The sequence below is a fragment of the Camelus dromedarius genome, chromosome 5 (genome assembly GCF_036321535.1).
Source record: "Camelus dromedarius isolate mCamDro1 chromosome 5, mCamDro1.pat, whole genome shotgun sequence".
NCBI lineage: Eukaryota > Metazoa > Chordata > Mammalia > Artiodactyla > Camelidae > Camelus > Camelus dromedarius.
The window spans coordinates 59,209,527-59,235,775 of record NC_087440.1 but is presented as its reverse complement, the minus strand read 5'-3'; the positions used below and the strand labels follow the sequence as shown (position 1 = coordinate 59,235,775).

At 32.7% G+C, this 26,249-nt stretch overlaps 1 protein-coding gene across 1 annotated transcript in view; it reads right to left on the bottom strand.

The window, feature by feature from the left end:
- MNAT1 (MNAT1 component of CDK activating kinase) overlaps positions 1-25,676 on the bottom strand; it is a 167,864-nt gene extending 142,188 nt beyond the window's left edge. Inside the window, exon 1 of the mRNA XM_010976679.3 lies at positions 25,460-25,676. Coding sequence (XP_010974981.1) covers positions 25,460-25,548 — 89 coding nt within the window. The 5' untranslated portion in view covers positions 25,549-25,676. The remainder of the gene's footprint in view (positions 1-25,459) is intronic.
- Between the last annotated feature and the right edge of the window lie 573 nt (positions 25,677-26,249).

Below are 26,249 nucleotides of genomic sequence, written 5' to 3'. Positions count from 1 at the left end.
TATCACTTGAATTTTTTTTTTATTCCCCCAACCATCCTCTTTGTTTTATGTGTTTTAATTCCCTTAGGACAGGCCCCAAAACTGGCCTCAATTCTCCCAAAAGCAGGGGTATCCAAGAATGATCCCAGTGGGATGAACTATAGTAAAAAGAAATACTCAACCAACTAAAGCTGCAAGCTGGCCAGACAGAGCAAGGTGTGTTAGATTCCAGGTTTATAAGTGAGTAATTTGCATGTACCAGAAACTCACAAAACCGTAAGTCACAAATCCACAAAGCACAAGGGTTTCTTGCACATATTACCATTGAAATGTTCCTCCACTCACCTTCCAAAATGTAGTTTAGGTTTATATTGCATTCCCAATCTAAAAGTGCATTATTAACACCTCAGGAAGCATATGGAAACCATTTCCCTGATCTGTTCCTATATTAAAAATGTTTACTATAAAAGAAACAGATCTCTGAACCCAAACCTTAACAACTTATTAAAACAGAAACTCTCAAACTTGATTTATCTACAAACATTCATTTTTATTATTGAACTGTAAGTCCTCACACTTTCTCCATATTATCGGAAAACATTTCCTATTTCTTAAAGAACGTTTATTCTCTCATTTTTTATTGTTTCAAATTTCAACTGTAATATATTTGGAGTTCTAACAAGTATATATCCAATCATTTTGTTTTTAATAATTAAATTATTGAACTATATTAATAAACCTGCCCAAAAGGAAATCTAAATAGTAGTCATACAACAAGTGGTACTATTCAGTGACTTACTACTTGTCCTATATCTGAAAGTTTCTCAAAAAGATTTTGAAAAACAAGTGAGGGAGGGGGTAATTTGTATTATTTAACAGATGTAATGCTTTTATTTTAACTGAATCATCACCTTAAGATATCACCAAAAACAAATATTGAAAAATAGAGTCCTTTTAAAAAATCATTTTCAAATTATATTTCTACTTTTACATGTCAAGATTTAAAATACATTTTTCTAAGATTATAGGTTTTAAATTGTACAGAAGTAGAAAAGGATTCTACACTTAAAAAAAGGTTAATTACATTGAACCTTTGCTAAAATCACCTCACATTATAAATAAAGTTCAAATTGTTTAGCACAACACAAAATATCATAGGTTGGACAGAAGAAAAGATTTTTATATTCAATATTCAGTTTAACTATAAATAGAAGCCATCAGCAATAAACTGCTCTGGTCATGCTTTGGTTTTCCAATGACCATCTTAATTTTAAGAATGCTCTATTTTTCTAATATTTTACAAAATTTTGTTTGTCTGTTGTTTAGCTCTCTAGCCAATTGATTTCTCCAGCACTGGACATGGTGTCAGCCTGTTTAATTATATTCCAAACTCTGGCCACAAACTTCCAAACTACTAGCTCTCAATCTCATTACCTACACTGCCCCTCTGGATCTTACCCAGACCCCCAATCTTTTGATACTTCCTTTATCTTCTAATTACAGCTTACCCCTAGTTGCACTACCTTTCATAATTGGCCAACACTCGAAGACCCAACATTTCAGCTATTACCACTTGCTAATTTATTTGCCTGGTTATTTACTGATACATTCCCTGCTTTTTTCCAGAAAGAAGTTTACTAAATCTTCAAAATTCCATTCTTCACCTAATCATCAAAATTCCAAACGTAAGAATTACCTTAGACTATTCCTTCTGACTCTCATAGAGAACAGAATCACCAAATCCTTTCAATTTACCTCCTAAACCTGTCTCAAATCTTCCTTACTTTCTTCAGTTCAACTCTAATGCCTTAGTGAATGTCTTAACACTCCTTAACATGAAAAAGAGGCTGAAAGTATGGGTTCTAAAACCAAAGAGCTCATTAATTTGTAACCATTTGTGATAAGCTTAATCTATTTATTAGACTATTTGACAGCTAGAAAGCAATACAAAGTCAAAAAACAATAAGCTCCACTACCTGGCAAAACAGACAAGAGAGGGTGCCCCAGCAATCTCATCACTGTTACTGCAGTCATAAATACATAGCAATAAACAAGGGGAAAGGAGGAACGTATTGAATATGAACAGTTCCCCGAGAAAAAGAGAGCTTCAACAGTACTGTACAACCCTAAGGGTATAAATGTATAAACCTGATGTTTATTTTCTAATTTTGAACTTCACAATACTGCAATAAAAATCATGAACACATAAACTTTTCATTTTACATATATATAGTAGTTTACATACAAACAGTGTTTTAACAGATATATCATTAACAACTCTTTCATGACACTATAAAGCCAGAATAATTAAGTCAGGTTTAATTTCATTAAAAAGTGAACATTAAAAGACAGTGCTGTGTATAGCTGGCAAAAACAGTCATTTTCTATGCTGGGCAATGAGTCAAGAATCTCAAACTGCCACCAGCACCTGCACTAAATGTAAACCCAGACAGTAAACAATTGTCATTGAAAGGTAAATCCATGTGACTATACCTCCAGAGCTTAAGCAAAACTATTTTACATGAAGCAAAACAGCTTATTAAATGACCATATCCAAAGCAATTCTTTGTTTTGACAATAAGCAATTTAATCATTTTTTCCATCACTGTGGATCTAAAAGGTATGTTAAAATGTTATATTCTGCCAGGTGGATTAATATGGATGTATTAAACTATTCTTATACTAACACTGCTTCCTGGTCATTGTAATTCTAAATTACAGATAATGATAGGTTTAGAAAAATGATTCTGCTCAATTACTACTTACCATAAATTCTGAGTTTTCACTGCTTGATAACTTAAACTAAGTAGGAAAGCAGATGATACAATACATTCATAAACTGGAATTTAACCAAGTGAAAGTTGAAATCAGATAGTATTAAGGTCTATAACCTTACCAAATCACAGTGGAGGCAAGCATACAAAATGCTTTATAGTCAAGGAAGATTAGACAAATCACTCAACCACTTTGTACCCTAGTTTATTCATCTATAAAATAAGAACATGGGTTAGATGGTCTCTAAGATTTCTTCCAACATAAAGAGTCTATGATTCTAAGAAATTAACATATATGCACCTGCTGGATAGTAGTAAGCCATTCCTCTTTAATTAGTCATTTTAAATGATACAGGCTATAGCTATTGCATTCACTAAAAACTAAAGTACTAACGAGCAATGCAGCTATGGCCATTTCATCCATAAATTAATATAAACATAAGTACTAAAGACACTTGTGCCCATTTGATCCTCATTAAGAAATTTTTGGGGGGTGGGGGTATAGTCAGTGGTAAAGTGTGTGCTGAGCATGCATGAGGTCCCAAGTTCAATCCCCAGTACCTCTACTGAAAAAAGAAAAAAAAGAAAAGAAATTTTCATTAGCACCAATGGTAATTGTTTAACTTCACTAATTTACTTTGACTGAGGGAGAGGCAATCTGAATTTGCAAAGTTTCAACACTGAAACAGCTTTAAAAAGAAAAATCTATTCTCTCAATGATTAAAATCAAGAAACTGTAATACTAAGTGAAGTAAAATCAGAAAGAGAAAGACAAATATGATAGAGTATCACTTATATGTGGAATATAAAATATGACACAAAAGAACTTATTTATCAAACAAAAACAGACTCACAGACACAGAAAACAAACTTATGGCTACCAAAGGGGAAAGGGGGTGGAAGAGGGATAAGTTAGGAGTTTGGGATTTGCAGACACAAACTACTATATATAAATAGATAAACAACAAGGTCCTACTGTGTAGCACAGGGAACTATATTCAATATCTTATAATAAACCATAATGGAAAAGAATATGAAAAAGAATGTATATGAATAACTCAATCACTTTGCTGTATACTGGAAACTAATATAACACTGCAAATCAATTATACTTCAATAAAAAAAATTTAAATAAAAGGTTAAAAAAGTCAAGAAATTGTACTAGATGAGGTTCTTTTTGGCGTTAAAAAGTCTATAAATGAGAATAAGCTATCTATATAGCAACTGATAAGCTGAACTGTAAACTGGGCTAGAAGAAATATGTTTAGTTTTCTTCTTTTATTTTGCTTATTTACAATACCATAGCTCAACAAAAATTTCTAGCCAAGTGGTGGTCACAATTTATTTTTTGGTGAAGTATACACAAAACTCATAGGAAAACGACTTAAGGAATACCATAATGTAGAACTACTTTACCACAGAATGTCTTAAAATACTTTTCCAACATTTGCCCTCTTGATAATCCATTTAAAATCAACTACAATCCATTATAAATTACTAGAGTAAAGAACTAAAAATTTTCTCATGAAGATGAGACTTGCAGAAAGTATAGTAATTACATCAAAGAATTCTTTAGGGTTTTCCCTCCTAAGAATTAAGCGTGAGATTTCTAACAAAGAGATTATGGTCTCCCAGTTGATAACACTACAAACTTCAAGTCACTGACTGAAATTGAAGCAGCAATTTGGTATGTGATAAGAGAGCAGATGATTTACATAATAGGAAAAGGAGGGTTGGGGAAATGAAGAAAAATAGAATCAATAAAATACAGGAAAGAAAACACAAATATCTGATTTGAAAAAACAACAAAATGCTGCAACATATAAAGTACCAGAATTAGAATTTATCAACTCAGAACTAGATAGTCTGATCTCACAATTAGCCAGGACATTAATTTATATACACTAAAAATTGTGAACCCACAAAAAAGTTAAATAATACACTTGAACTAAATTATTTACAAAACAAGAAAGTAAAATCAACCTAAAAACCTTTAATCAGAGTTATATTCGATAAGCAAAGAAATCTAATTACCAGGGCAGAAGACAGTATTATTCTGTAACTATGAATATGCTTGGCACATAGTAGTACTCAACATTTGTCGAATGAAAGCAGCAATGAAGACTTTAAAAGGAAAATATAACATTAAAAAGAAATGTACCCAAAAAGGAAATATAACCTAAATAAAGTTTCATTGCAACTGTCTGAAATATTTACTAAACAATGACATAAAATAAACTCTTCAGAGCTATGATAGCTTAAGCTCCTACCTTAGTGCTAACAAATGAAAAATAAACAACTTGCAAATCCCAAAAAAAAAAATTCCAAACTTTAAAAGTACTTACTGCTATTTTCCTCATTTATTAAGGGCTCTCAAGCAGATGATAGTTTTCACTCAGAAATCTATTCAGAGTTCTTACATTAACATTACTCTGAATGTTGCCTTAGCTAAAACTCAAAGTATATTTTAGTACTATAATTTAAGGGCCAAGTGAATATCAAATGATTGGCAATTCCAGATATCTGTGTGAACTTGACTGTTCCTAGAATCTGGAACACGGATTACCTTCTATAAATGGGAATCATTCCCCACCTAACATAGTCCAGTTTATAGGCTAGAAAAAAAAACCATTAAGTCTATATACTTTCTTCCATGTTCTAAATTAAATGAATGTATCATGACACACAATCTATGCAAAAAGAAAAAAAAAAAAGAAAAAGGGAAACTACATACATTACATACATTTTTCAAAGGAGTTACAGTTTATAAGCATCCAGCAAGAAAAAGTACAATGGCCAAAAGAGTTGAAGAAATTCATTTTCTTGCACTCAAAACGCAAAAATCTCTGATTTTCTTTGTGTTCTTTTGGAGAATTTGCTAAAGCTGATGTTGAATGAGAGTACCTAGACTTCCATCATGAAAACCAGTAACGCACCTGGTAAGAACACAAAAGACTGACTCACCTATGTGGAATCCATTATCCTTTGAAAAAACCCCAAGTCTGGTACTAGAGGGCACAATATACCTTCTACCGGACAAGAGGAGAATGAATTTTCCTCATCCTGCTTTCCAGCTGTCCAAAGAATAGATCTCATACTAATTGTAATATGACTCTTTTACAAAAATAAGAGGCAGATAAAGTGCTTATAAACAATAGCTATTTCATACAACTGTATTTCTAAATGTTCTTTCAGACTTTTATTGCTCAGAAAGTTAAATAATTTTAAACTAAAACTTTAACCAGTTTATTTGCTTAAAACACAAACATCAATTTAAAAATACCTTACATCCGTATTCTTACAATCATATCGGAGACCTGTTGCTAAATACAAATATGAAACTGTGATCACAATGGAATAAAACCAATATAGCCTTAACGAAAGCCTCAGTGTTGCAACAGTGAAAAGAGAAACAGGCACTTTTATACACTATTGCAGGGAATTAACTGGAGCACTTTGTTTTTAAAAAAACAATTTAGAAAAAGTCATCAAAATTTCATATTTTTAAATTTTCCCCGATAGGAAAAACATCCATACAAATAAATATTAAGTGCTGAAGAGTTGGTAAAGTGGTATATGCTGATACTCAAGATCTACCACTAATTGTAAAACCGAGGTAAAAGTGTACTATGATTCCACTTGTGTACATTTCAACTTAGTATGACCCTATCATTTCATTAAGGTGTAAATCTATATTATCCACTTGGAATACATATACTGAGCAATTGCACAAAAGTTGTATGCAACTTATTTAATCTTTCACATTTCAGTTTCTTTTGTTTTTTATCTTCTCCCTATCCAAACTAGCTTCAATTTTCTGCTATTATTTTTAAAATTCTAATTAGAAGAGCTACATCCACATGATAGTATATTCCGTGAACAGAAAAAAAAAAAGTAAATAATTGCTCTTGTAAATAAAAAAAAAAAATCCTTCCTAAATCATAGAATGATTATAAAATCTGTGATCTGGAAGTTATTTAGGAGACATTATGGGCAGGACTCAGTGATGCTTGAATAAAACCAGAGAATATAAACCAAGAATGACTCCCACACTTCTGACTTGGGTCATCTAGTGTATTTGTTGGTCCTACTAAACCCCACCACCTGAATTATGCTCCTCAGATGGCTCCAATAACTCTTATCATAACAATTACTGCACTGAATTATAACATTTTGTTTATTTGTCTATCTTCCATACCTAACTATGAGACCTCACAGCAAAGATTACCTTTTATTCAACTTTGAATCATCAATTCCTAGTACCTAGAAAGTACTAAAAGAACAGTAAGTTTGAAGTAAGCACCAGACTCAAAGTACTGTCTAGAAGAGGAAAAAATCTAAAACCCAGGGAATGTATGAACAGCTTCTCTTACTTCATTTTCTCTGTTTCTCATCTTTTCTCTATGTATTCCAGGGTTGAGAATAAAAAGAGAACCTCTGTGACTCATCACCAAAAATTCTAAGACAGATAACAAGGATGTAAAAATCTGGAAAGTATTAAATGAAATCAAAATGCAGTTTGTCTTCTACATTTTTCTGACATAATCTCAGAATAGCATGAGTGAAAATCTAGGAAATAAAGTCTTGCCCTAAAACTCCAAATTCATGGCTTCTGTTTGGTTCAAATGCTTAGGAATATTCTATCAAAAATATTTTCAAAATAGAATATAGTGTTAATGCATTTCAATGCCATATCTCAACTGACCACCAGAAAATGTCAAACATTCGCTCGTGTGTGTGTGTGTGTGTAGACAGTAAAAAAAAAAAAATACACAAAAATATTGCGAAATTTAGAACTGCACTTAGATAAAATTTTCTTAGTGGCTTGAATGCAGTCTATAAATTGATGTAACTTGGAATAATAATCAAAAACTTAAGGAAAGAGCTAAATTAAAATAAGAAATTGACAGATCAGTGTGCATTTTCATCCTTTAAACATCAATTCCTCCACATAGAACAAAAGAAACTACTTTCCACACCATTAGTTTCAAACAGGAAATTTTCAGCTTCTTAAAATTCTTTGTTACGTATCCAAATAAATTCTACATTCGCAGAAAGCCACATTATGATTTCTTAATACTGAAACGGCCTGATCTCTTAGTGACATTTGAGAGCCAATAACTTGGGAATACACAGCTGATGATGTCTTAAAAGTTCTAGTCCAGATCAAATAGTTATACTAATGTTTTAAATAAGTCAAAACTAAATTGAAGATACACTGTATAATATTTCTTAAAACATTTGCCTCCAAATACAAAAGAGTACAAAAAATTTTGTCCAAAAATTTGTGAGGGCATTTACACATTTTAAAAGAAAACTATATGGTATCAGACATAGCTCTATTTTATAAAACACTTTTGCATTAATAATTAAAGTCCCTCAAAACTATAGCTTTAGGCTGCAGGTGTGTAGCCTCAAAGAGTACATCAGTGACACTTTAGTGAGTCATATTGTATCTTCCCAGTAACACTAAACCTTTACACTTGCTTTATTTTCATTTTAACTGATTTCCAATTAGAAGAAGTTCCTACCACTGACATCAAGATTTTTCCATCCTCTAACTTAACTGTTAAATCCAGAAGATACTGTAAAATGTAATAATGTACTATTTAAAGAAATTCCTTGGTGATCACTTTTGAAAATTCAGCCTCTTTTGTAATGGGAAAAAATCACTTATTAATTTATCTGCTATATAAGTTCAGAATTTCATGTATAATGAGGCATGTTCCAAGAATAATGAGACATTATCCAGCAGTAAGTTTTCCAGACAATTGTAGCATATATCAAAATGCAGAAGTTCTATTTTAAACTTATGTTACTCCTCTTATAATACATGTCTGCCACAAATGTGGATGCCAGCTGCATGCTGGCTGAATATAACTGAAACTTTTCTTAATTATATAGGTTCCTCATTATGAACACACTGTGCTATATGGAAATCAACAAAACTTAAACTTTCACATCATATTCCATTAAACAGTCTATCAAATAATCTAAGTATCACAATGAAATAAAGTCTACTATTTCCAAAAAGGACAAGTATGTGTTTCACCAGCAGTCTGTTACTATACAATGGTATTACATTATATGCATATTTACTTACACAAATTAACTTATGTGTTCAGCAAAAAGAGACAGAGAGATATTTTTAAAAGGTACCCTATATCACTAGCCTTTCCTCTCAGTTACTATATTTATGCTCCAGAACGATCATAAAATGGGAGATATCACTCAGCTGTTTCCTCAGTTGCACTCAGTTCCAATATTGCTCCTAGGATGAACATCTTACTAGACTCTAACTGTGCTTAAAGTTAAGCCTTTTCAGAACTCTCCTACACTGGGAGGGAATGGATAGACCTAGAGATTATTATACTACTTGAAGTAAGCCAGAAAGAGAAAGACAAATACCATATGATATCACATATATACGGAATCTAAAAAAAAAAAAGACACAAATGAACTTACAAAGCAGACACAGACTCACAAACATAGAAAACAAACTTATGGTTACCAGGGGGAAGAGGGGGAAGAGGGATAAATTGGGAGTTTGGGATTTGCAGATACTAATTACTATACATAAAATAGATAATTTTAGAGAAAGGTCATATTGTATAGCACAGGGAACTAAATTTAATATCTTACAGTAACTTACAGTGAAAAAGAAAAAAAAAAAGTAAAGTTAAGCCTCTTCAGTACAATGCCAAAACAAGAGCCAAGTATTTCATCTGATATTCAGCTGCAGAAACAATGATTTGTCCCTATGCTGATGGGAAAACTAGCTGTGCTGGACTTAGTAAAAGTTTGACTTATCCATGTTAACAATTTCTGATCTTATCAAGGGTAATTCTTTTACTATGTATGAATTCTACCTTACACAATTTCAGAATTTAAATTCCACATAAGATTCAACACTACTGTATTATCACTTATTTAAAAAACTATAAACAAAATAAAGTATTTGTATAAAGAATTAGCTCCTCAAATTGCTATTTCATGCATTATCATAAAATTTAATCAAGACCTTAGTCAATGATAGGAAACTTACACGTTCTAACTAAAAGCACTGAATTATTATCAAAGCTTTCATGAACAATACTACTGGATTCCTCTGAGTTTACTTCTAAATCAAAGTAGTTTATTTGCCCTGGAACAAGAACCACTTCTCTACATAATGACAGTGGCTTATCTGACATAGGCCCCTAGAAATCTTACCCCATTATCATAAAAAAAAAAATCCCTAATAAGAGTTTTGGCAATGTATCTTGTTATCCTGTTTTAACAAGGGTGAAGTTACTTTATTAGTTATTTGTTACTGTATAACAAAATACTCCCAAACTTAGCAGCTTAAAACAATAAAGTTTTATTATCTCGTATAGTTTCTGAGTGCCAGGAACCCAGTAGTAGTTTATTTGCCAAGATGTTAACCAGTCATCTGAAGACATGACTAGGGCTAGAGAATTCACTTGTAAGATGGCTCACTCACATGGCAATTGTCTGGAGGCTTCAGTTTCTCACCACCTGGGCCTTTCCACATGGCTGCTTACGACACAGAAGTGGTCCATGAGAAAGTCGCAATTTTTTATGAGCTAGCTAGCCTTGGAAGTGACAAGCCATCACTTCATATTCTATTGGTCACACAAGCAACTCGGATACAATTTGGGAAGAAATTACACAAAGGCATGAATATCAGGAGGCAAGGATCATTGGGAGCCCTCTTAGATTTGGGCTATAACAATGATAAACATATAGATATATGGTTTATGTGGTTTTATATATGTCCACAAATTCTTCAATATCTCTCTCATCAAAAGCGTAATTCCCCTCCCCGCTGAATGTGGGCTGTACTTAAGACTCTAACAAACAGAATGTGGCAGAAATGGAAGTGTCAAACTTCCAAAGCTAGTTCACAAGGAGAGCTAGTTTCACTCAAGGGAAAATGCCAGACTTCCATAGCTAGTTTTAGTCTAGGTAAAAAAAGTTACCATGTTGTTATGACAATAAATAAACTCTGAGGAAAGACCCCTGTAACAAAGAACTGAGGCCTGTAGCCAGCAAACACTAAAGAACTGAGGACTCCCCACAAAAGCCACAGGAGTGAGCTTAGAAGTGTATACTCCAGCCCCAGTTGAGCCTTCTGATAACTTATAGCTCATGCAAGTAAGTTTAGAAGCTGATCCTTCCCCCTGTAGAGCCTGAAGATGACTACAGCGCCAGCCTATACCTTGATTGTAGCCCTATGAAAGATCTTGAGCCAGAATCTCCCAGCTAAGCCACCAGTGAATTCCTTTCTCACAGAAACAATGAGATAATATTTGTGCTTTTTAGTTACTAAATTTTGAAATAATTTGTTACAAAGAAATAGATAGCTAATACACAGCACAATTGGTTTTATGAGGTCAGACTAATTCTAATATTAAAACCTAACAAAGTCATTACAAAAAAAAAATTACAGGATATCCAAGTAACAATCCTTAGCAAAGTACTAGTAAACCAAATCTAACAGCATATGAAGATAATAAAACATCATGATATGTTAGGGTTAAGGCCAAAAAACACAATGTTGATTTAATTCACCATATTATCAGAATAAAGGAGAAAAACCACATGGTTATTTCAAATAGATTAAGAAAAGGTGTTGACACTATTCAAAACCAATTCATGATTTTAGAAGGGAAAAAAAAACCCTCTCAGCAAACTAAGAATAGTAAGGAACTTCCTCAGACTGGAAAAGGGGATCATATTTAATGATGAAAGACTGAATTTCATCCTCTCAAGACCAAGAACAAGGCAAAAAAATGCCCATTTTCAACTTCTATTCAGAATTACTGTAGAGGTTCCAGCTAAATAAATGAGTAAATAAAGACTGGAATGAAAGAAGTAAAATAGCTCTATTTACAGATAATATGATTGTTTACATAGAAAATCCCAGGGAATCTACAAATTTACTACTAAAATAAATGAATTTATCAAAATTGCAGGATACAAAGTTAATATACAAGAGTCAACTGTATTCTTGTATACTAGTAGCAAACAATTGGAAAGTGAAAAAAAATTTTAAACACTATATATATAGTAAAACCAAAAAAATACAAATTAGCTAGAAACAAATACAATAAAAGTTGTCCAAGATGTCTATACTGAAAACTACAAAGCACTGCTGAGCAAAATTAAAGACTTAAATAAATGAAAAGATAAATCATGTTCATTGACTAGAATACTCAGTATTGTCAAGACGGCAATTTTCCCCAAATTCAAAGCAATCCCAATCAATATTTCAGCAGGCATTTTTACAAAAGTTGACAAACTGATTCTAAATGTTACACAGAAATGCAAATGACCTAGAATAACCACAGCAATTTTTAAAATAAAAAACAAAGATGGAGAACTTATACTACCTGATTTCAAGATTTATCACAAAGTTGGAGTAATTAAAACAGTTTGCACTGGCACAGATATGTATAATGGAAGAGGATACAGAGTTCAGAAGCAGATCCATATTTTTTTAGTCAGTTGATTTTTGGCAAAAACGTTAAGGCAACCCAATGAAAAAATGAAAGGCATTTCAACAAATGGTGCTAGATCAACAAGATGTCCTTGAGGGGTTGTGGGGGAACCACTCTTACCTCACACCATACACAAAAATTAACTCCAAATGGATCACAGATTTACATGTAAAATCTAAAACTATAAAATTTAAAAAGTTAAACATAAGACTACCATACAACCCAGCCATGCCACTCTTAGGTATTGTACAAGAAACAAAAACATATGTTTACACAAAGACCTCACATGAACATTCATAGCAGCTCTTTTGTAATACTAACAACTGGAAACAAGTCAAGGGTCCATTAACTGGTGAATAGATAAATAAATTAGTACATCTATACAATAGACTACTACTCAGTTATAAAGAGGAACAAATCACTGATAAAACAACATGGGTGAATTTCAAAATAATTAAGCTGATTGAAAGAAGGACAAAAAAAAAAAGAATACAGACTATATGATTCTACATGAAATTACAGTAAAAGCAAACAACTCTATGATAAGAAAAAGCAAATCAAATTGTTGCCTGAGGATGAGAGTAGAGGGAAGAAAGGATTACAAATTGTATAAGGAAATCTGGGGGGTTAATAGAAGTATTTGTTATCTTAATTTTTGGTGATGGTTTCATGGGTGCATAATTATGTCCAAACTAATTAAACTGTAAAATTTAAATATGTGCAGTTTAATAGATGTCAATTCTACCTTATAAGGTTGAAAAAAAGCAAAACAGAATAAAAATTGGTAATACCTAATAAAATTTTAAATGCACATTCTGCTGTTAACAATTTATCCTATAGATACACTTGCATACACACAAAGACAAGGATATGTAATGAAAAATTACAATACTAAATATCTAGAAACAACCAAAACTTCCATTAATATATGACACATTAAATAAGTTAATATATTTCAAAAATGGAATATTCTGCAACCATAAAAAAAGAATAACATACATCTACATGCTCAAACATGAGAAGCTATCCAAGATACTCTGATAAATGAGTGAATGAAGTTGCAGACACACTTATGTAGCACAATCCCATTTGTGTTTAATTTTTTTAAATGCATATGCATAGAAATTGCTGGCTGTGATTACATCTGGTTGACAAGTACACTTAGCACACTTAAAATTCTCTATTATTGCAAATATTTACAGTTTTCCACAAAGAAACACTACATAACAGTTAAGATTGACACCACCACTCTTAATAGTAAGTGCCCAATAAATATTAGCTGCTACATGCCAAGCATAATATGCCAAGCACTTTGTACAAACTGACACTTATTTAACCTTCACAACAAACCTATACAGTAGGCAGTATTATTTTTATCACCATTTTAGAGATTTAGGAATCTGGGGGTCAAAAAGTCTTTGCTGAAGGTCACATAACTAGTAAGTGGTAGCATGAGGATTTAACTCAAGTTTCTTTGATTCCAAAGTTGAAGCTTTTAACACTGCACCAAAATGTCTCTCTGTAAGGATAATCTAGAAGCCAAAAATCCATAAATGAATACAACAATTGGGAACACAGTGTTGGTAAAAAGAATATAACTGAAAAGCATAGGTTTGATTACTGGTTCTATCTTTTGGTAGGAAAAAAAAAAATCTTGGTATCTACATACGTATATAATTGTCAGAGTGGTATTTTATTAATCAATCCACTCTGACCATATATTTTCAATGATCTCTAGTTTGCTACATTCTAACTTCTACATATAACATAAAAATGTTAGTTTCTATTCTAATTTCAAATAATATAAACCCAAAATTCATAAAAAGGAGACACAAATAATGTATTTCCCAAGGGGGAATTACAAGCACTAAACTTACACTAGCTATGGCAATTTATTATTATTGACACCATTCCTACTATAAATTGTTATGCTTTCACATTTAGTTGTAGCACATTACATAGACTGCTTTTTGCAATTAACCTCCAAAAGGAATTAAATATTAATAAATGCACCAGATACAATTATGAGAAATAAGACATTCACAATCTGAATAATGCAGAAAGAAACATCTATTGCAACATATCACATTTTAGGTCTTAGAAATACATTTAAACTATCTTAAGAGTAAGGATTTTTATCTTTAAAATTCTGCTTATCAACCTCAACTTATAAAGAAACTCACTCTCTTTGCCATCAGTTGATTGGGCATACTGCAAAAATGGATAAGGAATTTCTTTGTGCTGACACTATTTTATTAAATTTTAAGATATCAATTACATATTCATTTGACTGGCGATATTAGCATTTTTAGAAAATAAAGGTAGTTGAGCAAATTTCTGTTCTATAAAAACTGCACATTATAAATTGATTTCTATAATTGTTCATTTGTGTATGTGGGCACACTTAATCAGAAGGTTAAAAATTAAAATATGTGCCTTATAAAAGTATTATATATAATCTTTTGTCAAAAAATGTTTTAATACTATCTTTTCAATAAAACTAACAAAATAGACATCTTAAAACAAAAGCATGTTAAACTAAAACTAAAGTAAATGTAAATATTAAGCCATATTCCTAATGCCAAACAATATAGAAATATACCCTTAAATGGTTCTCATATATGCATCAACAGATCTCAAAAATATAACATCTGCCATGTCATGCTTCACAATCCTATTACTTTCTAAAAGTTTTTTTCTCCCATGTTTTCTACTCCAACTACACAGATCAATAGCAAGAAATAAGATCAAATAAAAGAACATGTTCCAGTAACATTATCTGAAACAGTAGACAGGTTAGTCATACCCAGAAAGTAAACACTGTAGAATTATTTATGAAGAAATTATACTTAACATTGGTAGATATTAAGACATTTATATTTTAATGGAATGAATTGTTTGTAAGTAAATCAGAGTTAGTGCTAGATGCAGTTTGCTTCAGTTACCTGAAATTAGAATAGCAGGCTCATTAAATATAAATAAATCAATGATGCAGAGGCACTGCACCATATTGATGGAGCCCTCATTAATTTTCAATGATACAGCCACTATCATATTTGTTTTCTAAAAAACATGAGTGAGGTATACAATCATTTTTCTTCATCTCAAAATTCTAGTTTTCACATATTCTAACTTAACAAATGAAAGGAAACCTACAATTGCAAAACATTTCTAATGAAGTCCATTAAATTTTACATTTTCTTGTCTTTTTGTAGGGAATACATATATGTTTCTGCATGTATATAATATACATTTTTGACACACAATGTCAAAAGTGAAATATGTAAAATAAAAATACTACAAAATAAATTATCCTTACATGGTGTTTCATATAATCTTTCTAGACACTTGCATATAACATAATTACAGATTTTTCAGAGATATTGAGATCTTTTGCTCTCCAAAAAAACTAAATGATAATAGAAAAAGAGGGAATAAAGTTTGTTTCTGATAAAAAAAAAAAGTTATCTTCCAAATCATTTCATGACATAAATAATAAATTTAGGATTTCTAATTTGCATATGATTATGCCTCAAAGAGCAAACACTGTGACATTGTTTATGTATTATCAAAAACAAAGACATGGTAAAGTAAAAACTGACAGAAAAATCATTATTGAATATTTAAAGTATTTTTTTATTTTAAGCTAGCATCCTGGAAACTAAAATATAAAGAGCATTCTAAGCATATCAAATTGATTTTGATAATACTGCAGTATTTTCATTTTTCACATAAAATGGGCTTGAGTTACAATCTAGTTATATTACATTAATAATAATTTTACTTAGCAAATGTGATCAAAATTTATTTGAATAATTTCTAATTGGGGTTTACACAGAGAGAAGAAAATAGAGCTGGCCAGGTGAGTAATGCAACCATACAACCTTTCTTAGGCTTCAATTTCCCCATCTGTTAAAAAAAGGGGAACAGTTGTAGAACAGAACTAAAAAGATGATTGCTAAGCTTCCAAGTTTACATTAATCATATCTGCCAACCTCCTCTCAACCCTTTTGACAAAACAAATAGCACTTTGTAGCATTTTTTTTGCACAGGCTTCCAATCTCAGCCTGACAGCCAAATCAGACATCGCATTCTGCTTTCCTAAAGGGGCTAATATTTTAATCTTTCCTCTTCAGTGACTGCTCCACAAAAATACTTAAGCATTTGGAGCCACCTAAACATTTTTATCCCTTGATGTTAATCTTGCAAAAATGCGTTAAGTTTAAGATATACCCACCAAAATTGTTTGCTTCCCCAAAGGCCCTTTTCCTAAATCAGCAGAATGGTTACAATAAGGTTTCAGGATTTCAGGTTTCTGTTTCTTTAACAGTATTTTTTAAACAAATAGTATGTTTAACAAATAGCATAAAGAGTATTTTCACATCTTAATTACAAAGAATATTTTTGTAACTCTAAACTCGCCTTTTCTTCCTTATAAAGAAGAGAGAAAAACTAATTTCCTCTTAATGACTCAAAAGCAGACCTAAAACACTATAAAACTAATGGGGTTAGCAGTAATCATGTCTCCCACATTCACTGTTGTATACTCAGAAGTGTCTTTCAAAATTGCTTGAACATAAGACTCCCCTAGACAGCCAGCATAAATTGCAAGGTCCCTCCCCCAAAGATCTATGGTAAAGCCTAGAAATTTATATTTTAAATAAGCACCCAAGATATTCCTAGGATGAGGCAAGTTTAGGAATCTGTGGCCTAAATTTACTGAGTATATGAGGAAGAGTGCAAACATATATATTAGTAAACACTAACAACTAATAAATTGCAGTTGTCTTACTTCTTATTTTTAAAAAAAAGCTTAACATATTTGAAACTTGAGGAAAATCATTAAAATAAGTAGGTTGAATTTTCATTCAGTTCATTCTCATTCCATTTACTATCTCAGGGACTAGTTGCTAAGTAAACAGGAAATAAATTGCCAAAAGATTCCTGAAACTTAACCTAAAAACTGTATTTTTCTGCATTTAGAATACTCAAAGTAACTCTTTACAGTTGACTACAGAATAAGTTTACTCTTAAATTTACCTGAATTCTTAAACTTACTTGAACTGTGCCTCATTTAATCTTCACTATAATCCTACGAGGTATATGCTACTGTAAACACACTATACAGATGAGAAAACAAAGGCTGAAAGAAAAAAACTAGTTTTCCCTAAATCACACAGCTAAGAATAAGTAGCAAACCTAGGATTCAAAATCAGGCAAACTACATATTTGTTAGACATAATGTTTTATGCCCACAGCAGAAAAAATGCAATGAGAAAATAAACTATCTCTATTCATACTTATATCCCTAAGGAAACTAATGTGCTATTGCCTCAGATTCTTGCAGAATAAACTAATTTGTGTTTTAACAATTAAGTCTGAACACCTAATAAACAGCTTCATATTACCTGTTTGAATCTTAGAACACAAATTTGACAATATAACTTCAAAGGAAAGATGGATATATACATATAATTCATATATATACATATGTGTGTATATATATATATATATATATATTTTCAGCAGCTAAATTAATCTTAAAAAAGAATTCCCAGTATAAAAGAAAAGAACTAGAGAAGAAGAGTCATAAGGGGATAGGGCTATACTTACACATACAAAAGAAACCTTACAAATAACATAATTACTAAATATTTAGTAACCACAGTTTTAAAGACCTATGACATTTAGTTACATTCAATAAGAGAAGGAACTGAAATGCACACACAGCATCTTAAAGACAAAAATGTACTAACAGTCATTTATGTACTAACAGTCATTTTTAGTTAAACCAAAAAACACAGCCATAAAATAGCCAATCCATATCTATGTATACATATTTTGTAAACAGAGTGATCAGCTCTCTCCCATATTGGAAAGGAAAAGTCACAGGTAATAAAAATAACTAAAATGTTAATATCTTATGAAACAGTTTTATTAATGGCATAAGGTCAAAGAAAAAGAGTACAATTACTGACTACAATGATTTAACTAAATTTAACTAAATTACACAGATTTTAAGAAACTGAAGGGAGCTAAAAATTATCTGTTCTAAATAAACTAACAAAGTTAAATGAATGGTCTAAAACTGGCCAGTTTGTGGCAGAACTACAATCTAGATTTTCTAACTCGTGATTCAGTGTTCTTTCTATTACTCAATGGATTTGGATTATTAAAATACATGAGACATCAACTCATATATGCTGTGAAAGCAAAAACCATCTCCCCTTCACGAGTATGGTTTTGAGATCTTCATTGTTATTACCATCCACAGATATGAGATATTAATTCTCCAGTGCTATTCTGCAACATTATATCCTAATCAACTTCAAAATGCTCACTCCATTTGAAAAAAGAAGAATAAAAGAATGTTTAGAAAAGCTTTAGGGAAAAAGCTGAGGTAGTAAAAAGAAAAAAATCAGAAACTACAAAAGGATAGAAATGTTAGATGACCATACAAGCAACTGCCAATTTTGATGTATAGAAAACAAACATGTACACAGAAGTAAGTGCCTCAACAATAGTAAGGCCAGCTTTTCCTAACAAACATGATGGAATAGCTGATGTCAGACTAGCATTCCCACAGTGAGCAACCATAAAACAAACAAAATGTATAAAACAAGTGTTTACAGGCATTAGACAATGGGCAACACAAAGATTATAATCCCCTAGAGATGGGAAATTCACAAGGTGAGCCCTACAATTGCCTCATCTTTCTACCTGGGGACAACTACCATGACCACAGCCCAGCAAGCAAGGGTTTAAGAAGGGCACAGTGGTTGTGCTAAGCTGAATAGGCAGAGATCAGAGTTGAGTGCAGCTGATGTGGTTGAAATCTGTATGGCAGAGAGCCCAGAAGTCTGTGCAGGGAACCCCCATAAGTCCCCGGCCAAGGAACAGACTCCACATATGCAGGGCAAAACCAAACAAGGCTTAAAAGAGAATGGCTGAGAGAGGAACAGAGGGTAGTTAAGGAGTACTAGGTATACTCAGAGTTCCCACCCAGAGTAGGGAAACCACATTATTACCCTTATTACCTCAGACATCCAGCTGAGATACAAAAAAAGGCCTCAACTAAGAGTAAGGACCACATCATAGAATAAGACTTATTGTAGACTCACCCTAACAAAGCCTAAAATCAAGCCCCAACAAGTTCTGCAAGGAATTAAAAGTTTGGAGACTGAGTTGTAGTGAAGTAAGGAAACACAATGGGCTCTCCACAGACCTATCCTAGCAAAGATTAAAACCAAGCCTACAAAGTTTAAGATAATCAGTCAGAATTGAACTACTTATAAGAATTTTAAAAAACAGCACTCTTCACAGAAAGATAGAATTTGCACTTTCTAGTACCATTTACATGATCCAGTATACAATTGAAAAAAATACTAAAAGTGAAAAAAGAAAGAAAAATGTGACCCATAGTTTAAAAAAAGGAGTAGTCAGAAACAAACCCTGAAACAGCAAAGATGTTGGATCTAGCTGACTGACTTTAACATCAGCTATTTTAAATAGTTTTAAAGAACTAACGCAAAATATGTTCTAAGAATTAAAGGAAAAATACATTCAACAAAGTAAAGGAAAATATGATCTTAATGATCATACAGATAAGAAATCTAATGAGAAATAAAAACAATAGAAAAGAACAAGATGAAAACTCTAGAACAAAAGTATAATAAATGAAAAAATCTACTGAATAGGTTTAACAGAAGATTGGAAATGGCAGATGGGAGTCAGTAACTTGAATATAGATTAATGAAAAGCATCTAATCTGAAAAACAGAGAAAAATGTTGAACAAAAATGAATAGTACCTCAGCAACTTAAAGAACAATATCAAAGAGTCCAACATACATGTAATCAGAGTTCCAAAATGAGAACAGAGTGAAAATAGTGCAGAAAGAATCACTGAAATTTTCCAAATAAGATGAAAAACATTGACTTAGAGTTCCAAAATCAGCAAACCTTAACTAGGATGAACACAAAGAAAAGCACACCTAGACTTACATGCAAACTGCTAGAAAACAAAGATAAAGAGAAAATCTTGAAAGCAGCCCCAAAAGATGTTTACATTAAAAGGACCAAGGATGAGTAACAGCTAACTTATTACCACAAACAATGGAGATCAGAAAACATTGGAATATCTTTCAAGGGGTGAAATGACAACCCAAAATTTCATATAAGCAAAAATATCCTTCAAACAGTAGGGTGAAACATAAACACTCACAAAAACAAAATTTGGGAGAATTCTTCATCAACAGATCTGTACTACAAGAAATACAGAATGTTCTTCAGACGGAAAAAAAAATCAATACAACTGTAACATCAGATCCAAAAGAAGGAAGAAAGACACTAAAGAAGGTAAATAAGTAGGTGAACATACATTTCACTGCTTTACATCCATTAGGATGGTTGTAATCAAAAAGACAAATTATAACAAGTGTTGGCAAAAGATGTAGAGAAACTGGAGCCCTCATACACTGCTGGTAGGAATGTAAGATTGTATAGTCACTTTGGAAGTCTTACAACTCCTAAAATGAATAAACAGAGTTATATGATCCAACAGTTATACTCCAAAGTACATACCCGAGAAAAACAAAATCATTTGTCATACAAAAAATTGCACGTGAATGTCATAGCAGTATTATGCATAATAGTCAAAAAGCAGAAACAACCCAAATGTCCATCAACTAATGAATGGATAAACAAAATGTGGTATATCCATACAATGGAATAGTATTCAGTAGCAAAAAGAAATAAAGTCTTGATACATGCTACATCATGGATGAACCTTGAAAACATTATACTAAGTAAAAACCAATCACAGAGGACCATATATTATTTGATTTCATTTATATGAAATGTCCAGAATAGACAATACATAGGGACAGAAAGGCAATTAGTGGTTGCCTAGGATAGGAGGTGGGGGAGAGAGCATGGTTGGAGGGTAATGGCTAAATAGTAAGGGGTTTCTTTGTGGAATAACAAAAATGTTCTAGAATTAATTGTGGTGATAAATGCATATCTCTAAGAATATACTAAAAGTAACTGAGTCTACACTTTAAATGAGAGAATTTTATGGTATATGAATTATAGCCCAATAAAGTTGTTTATTAAAAAGACTATTTTTTATTCTCTACATTTCCTTAAAGACAACTGACTGTTTGAAGTAAAAGTAACAATACTGAGTTATATATAGAAGTAAAAGGGATGACATCATCAGCATAAAGAATGAGAGGAGTATATAAATGGAATTACATTATTCACATTTATGGGGTATTAAAATGGAAAGCAAAAAACAGAGAGTGTCAGATGTTGACTCTAAATATACTTTGATAAAGATACACTTTGTTATACTTGGAGAAATCACTAAAATAATAATAATAATAATAATAATAATAATAATAATAATAATAATAATAATAATACAATAAAGAGCTATTTCTAATAGGCCAATACTTAAAAATATCCAATCAATCCAAAATAAGGCAAGAAAGGAACAAGAACAACAAAAAAAGGGACAAATGGAAAACAAATAGACTTAAACCCAATGATATCAAAAATTACATTAAAAATAAAGGGGCTAACACATCAATAAAAGGCAGAGATGTTGGACCACATTAAAAAGCAAGACCAACTATGTACTGTCTACAAGATATAAGACACACATTGGTTGAAAGCAAAAGAAAAGAGAAAGGTATACCATCAAACAGTAAGCATAAGAGATGACATAATATCAGACAAAAACTTCAGGACAAAGAGTATTACAAAAAACAAAAAGGAACATTTCACGACAAAAGTATAAATTCATCAGGAAGGCATAGCAGTTCTAAATATCTCTGTACCTAATAAGACAGTTTCAAAATATATGAAGCATGACAGACCTAAAAGAAGGAATAGGCAAATCCACAATCTAGCTGGAGTAACTGACAAAAATGAATAGATAAAATAAATTAGTAAGGATACAGAAGATCTAAGTAACACTATCAATCAAGTTGACCTAAGTGACATACACTACACCTAACAGCCACAGAATACACATTCTTTTCAGATATACGTTGATTGCTCACCAAGGCAGACCATATGCTGGACCATAAATAAATTTTCAGAAAATTTCAAAAGACTGAAATTTAGCAAAGTGTGTTCTCTTACTACAACAGAATCAAGTTAGAAATTAGCAACAACATATGTAAAAACTCCCCTTTTTCTAATTCTTCTACCCAAAATGAGTGCCTTTTTCTAATTTTTCTGCCCAGAAGAGGCATTGTTTCCTAATTTGCAAAAAAGGTACTGGATAAGCCCAGCATATTAAACAAATTAATTAATACTACTGATCAATTATTCTTTCCAACAGTAAGTAAATTGAACTTTAATCTGATAAATTTCTAAAAATAACTAACAATTTAGAGAAGATACAGAAGAACAAATTAATACAACAGGGATGCAATCATCAAATTCAGACTGGTAACTCTTCAAAACTACCCAGCAACATCAGTAAATAAGACAGAGAGGGGGACAGAGAAAAAAAGATAAAAAGAGAGACCTTAAGTAAATGTGGCAAAATATTTACTTTTATATATCAGGGTGTGTTTTTGTTTACTTTACTACTTTGTGTCTTATGTACGTTTAAAATGAAAAAAAGGAGATTTAGTAAAATCAAATATAGGCAAAGTTTTTCAAGACAAGTGTTGCCAAGAAATGTTGGGAAAAAAATTAAATTATTACTCTCAGCAAGTGTGAAGTTAGAGAGATCCCAGCCAGACGAGGACATCAGATCTAATTGTCCTGCCAGCCTTTGACCCTCCCCCAAATCTCCTCAATTAAATGGTTTGATCCATAAAGTTTTACCTCTTTTCTCCTTTCTGATCTGCATTTCTCCCATAAATAGTACTCCTACTTAATCTTTGCATAATCCTGTTCTTCCAGAAGCTTTGTGAAGCACAACTTCTACTCACTTTATCACCTGCATCCTAAAGCACCTTTGCTACTTGAGGACACAAAAAATAAAATAAAATCATGTGGCCCAGTAATCCCTGCCTCATGGTATTCCACACTCTTGTGAATACTTTCTCACCTTCTAACAGGGTTGTTTCATGCTAACAAATAAAATATAGCAGAAGCAATGATAATATGAGTTTTGTGATTAAATGATAAAAGGCTCTGCAGCTTCTGGTCCTCTCTCATCACTAAATCTGGGAAACACCATGTTATGTGTAGCCCTATGGAGGGTCCATAGGGAGGAACTGAAGCCAAGAGCCACATGAGTGACCTTGGAGACAGATATTCCTGTCTCAGACAACAGCTTGAGCAAACCTCATGAAAGACGCTGAGCCAGAATCATTCAGCTGAGCCACTCTCAGATTCCTGATCCTCAGAAACTATACATTTATTGTTGTAAGGTACTAAGTTTTGAGGTAATTCGACACAGCATTAGATAACTAATATAATTAGTAATGCAAAATAATAATACCACTCCTTTCAGTCTAACAACTGTATCATAAAAATGCCCAAGTTCAATTCCATGAAATACATTCTGCACAAATTCAATATTCTAACAAATCAAAAGTATTCACATCAAAATCTGTAATGTGTTATTATCTACCAGAAGAGCAAGATTAAAAAATAATAATGCCCAGTATCAGCAAATGTGTGGCAACAGGAATTCCCATACATAGCTTTTGGGATCACAATCAACACAATCTTTTGTGAGAACATTTGGGCGATGTTTACCGAAGTTTAAGTCACATACAATTCTACTACTAGGCATTTACTTGTGGTTTGCCTGTTATATCTTAAATATACTTGCATAAGTGCTCAAGGAGATAAATAGATAAGACTAGTGAAAACCTGAAAATCCAAATATTTATTTAAATTTTTTGGTTAAATCAATTACAGTATAACTGAACAGTGGACTGCCATTCAACTGTTAAAGAGGAAGACATACAAATACTGATTTAGAAAAGATATCCAAGACATACATTATTTAAATATATATATATATATAAAATCCCATTTCCATCAGAGAACATGATAATGAGTTCACATTAAGAAAATTATAATAGGGTCATTATAATTAAAGCTATATTTTCACATTTTATAGTCTCTTGAATTCATTTAAAGATAATCATTATTGTGCAAGTCTTTCTATTTCTACCAGAAAAAGAGACCATTTAAGTAAGTTACTAAATCCCTATATATGTAGTTGTATAGCTACAATTAACCATGTAATTTATGTCTGACACACTGTAGATTATCCATCATTTTTATCTCTGAGAAACCTCAAAGAATATAATATATACTCCCCATGATATAGCACCTTACATCCCAAAATGCTTTACAGAACCACCTTTACTGAATCACATTTGACAATAAAAATGTGGCAAGAAAAACTCTGACCAGTTCCTGCACTTCTTCAAAATACACAAACTCAACCTCCTTCCTTCTCCAACCACCAAAAAATGGGCCTTCTAGAGTCAGACATTCTGTGTTCCAATTCTAGCAGGGCCCACTAGATAAGGGACCTGGAACAGTCTCTTGTTTCCTTCCCTGTGAAATGAGAGTGTTACTAATACCTATTTCATGGGGCTGTTGTGGGAATGAAATAATTCACGATAAAGCGTTTAGAACAGTGCCTGGCACATAATGTGTACTCAGTAAATGCCAGCCATTATTATACCTCCAAAATTAACTACCCAAAATCTGAATTTTCTCTTTTAGTGAAAAAAATATAACCAAACTCCAACAGGACAAGTGGGCATACCGACGAGGTTTCAAATTAACTCACACAATAAATAGCAGCGGTATATAACCACAGTAATTTTCATAGCACCTTCGTTCTAATAAAAACATTTTGCGTGAAATTAAACACTCCGATCCCCCATGCTTTTAACCAGCGATATGTCTGGACCCCTGTTGACCACATAGTCTTGGAAATACAGTAGAGATTTTCATTGTCTACGGAGAGGTAAACCTGACAAACTGCTGGTTACCGCATCAGGGAACTAGTAGTCCAAAGCAGGCCAGAGAGACTCAGGGCCAATGGATACAGTTTGTTTATAGAAACAGCGTTCCCTTTTCCCACTTTCCTTCCCAGTGTCGAAACTAATGACGCCCTTTAGGGTGAACCGAGGTCAAGCATCGCCCGTCTCTCTCGAGAGCTCCCACCCAGTGCGTCTCACCAGCATAGAACCCACTGCCCCTCAACTCACAGAGTGTGTCCGCACACATTCACCATCAGCTTCAACGAGGGGTTCCGGTATTTGGTGGTCTTACACCGGGGGCAGCCCTGATCGTCCATGGCGCCTTCTTTCCTGGGGACTCTCCCGGACACCTGCTTCAGACACAGCCAACAGCCACAACCACCTCCAAGCCCCGTCAGACCTGTGGCCAAGCAAGTTCCTACCAACAGGCACTTGCCTGGGACGGTCCTTTGAGAATGAGCACCGGCCGGAAGCAAGGCACTACAGCACAAACGTTCCGGCAGCAAGTTTTCCGGTCCCGCAGCTGGGGCTCGGTCTCAGCTTCCGTAGGCCAGCGCGGTATCTTGGAGTTAGGTTGGAGAGCTTTTAAAAAGGCAAATTGTACGGAAAGCCTCATCTTTGTGAACCTAGCGATGTTTTTCAAGGTGCTGTGTCACAATTAGGAACATAGATTCCACCTTGTTCTGTCAGGAAACATTACCATTACTTCAAAGATTTATGCCGGTTGTACACATTGAATAATTCAGACCAGTATTTTCTTTTAAACAGTTTGATAGCCTGTGCTTTATACTTCTCTTTTACTCTTGCACAGTCATGCAATCACAGAAAATAATATGCATTCACAGATATGAAGTTTGGAAAAGTCATCTAGAATGAAAGTCTGCACCAAACCTAAATATTACAGATTCTCACTAAATGTCAAAATAGTTCTATAAATAATATCTGGCATCTGCTCTGAGGAAAGCCGCTTACCTCAAGAAGGTAAAGCACGTTAAACGGTTTCACCTGTCTCTAATAT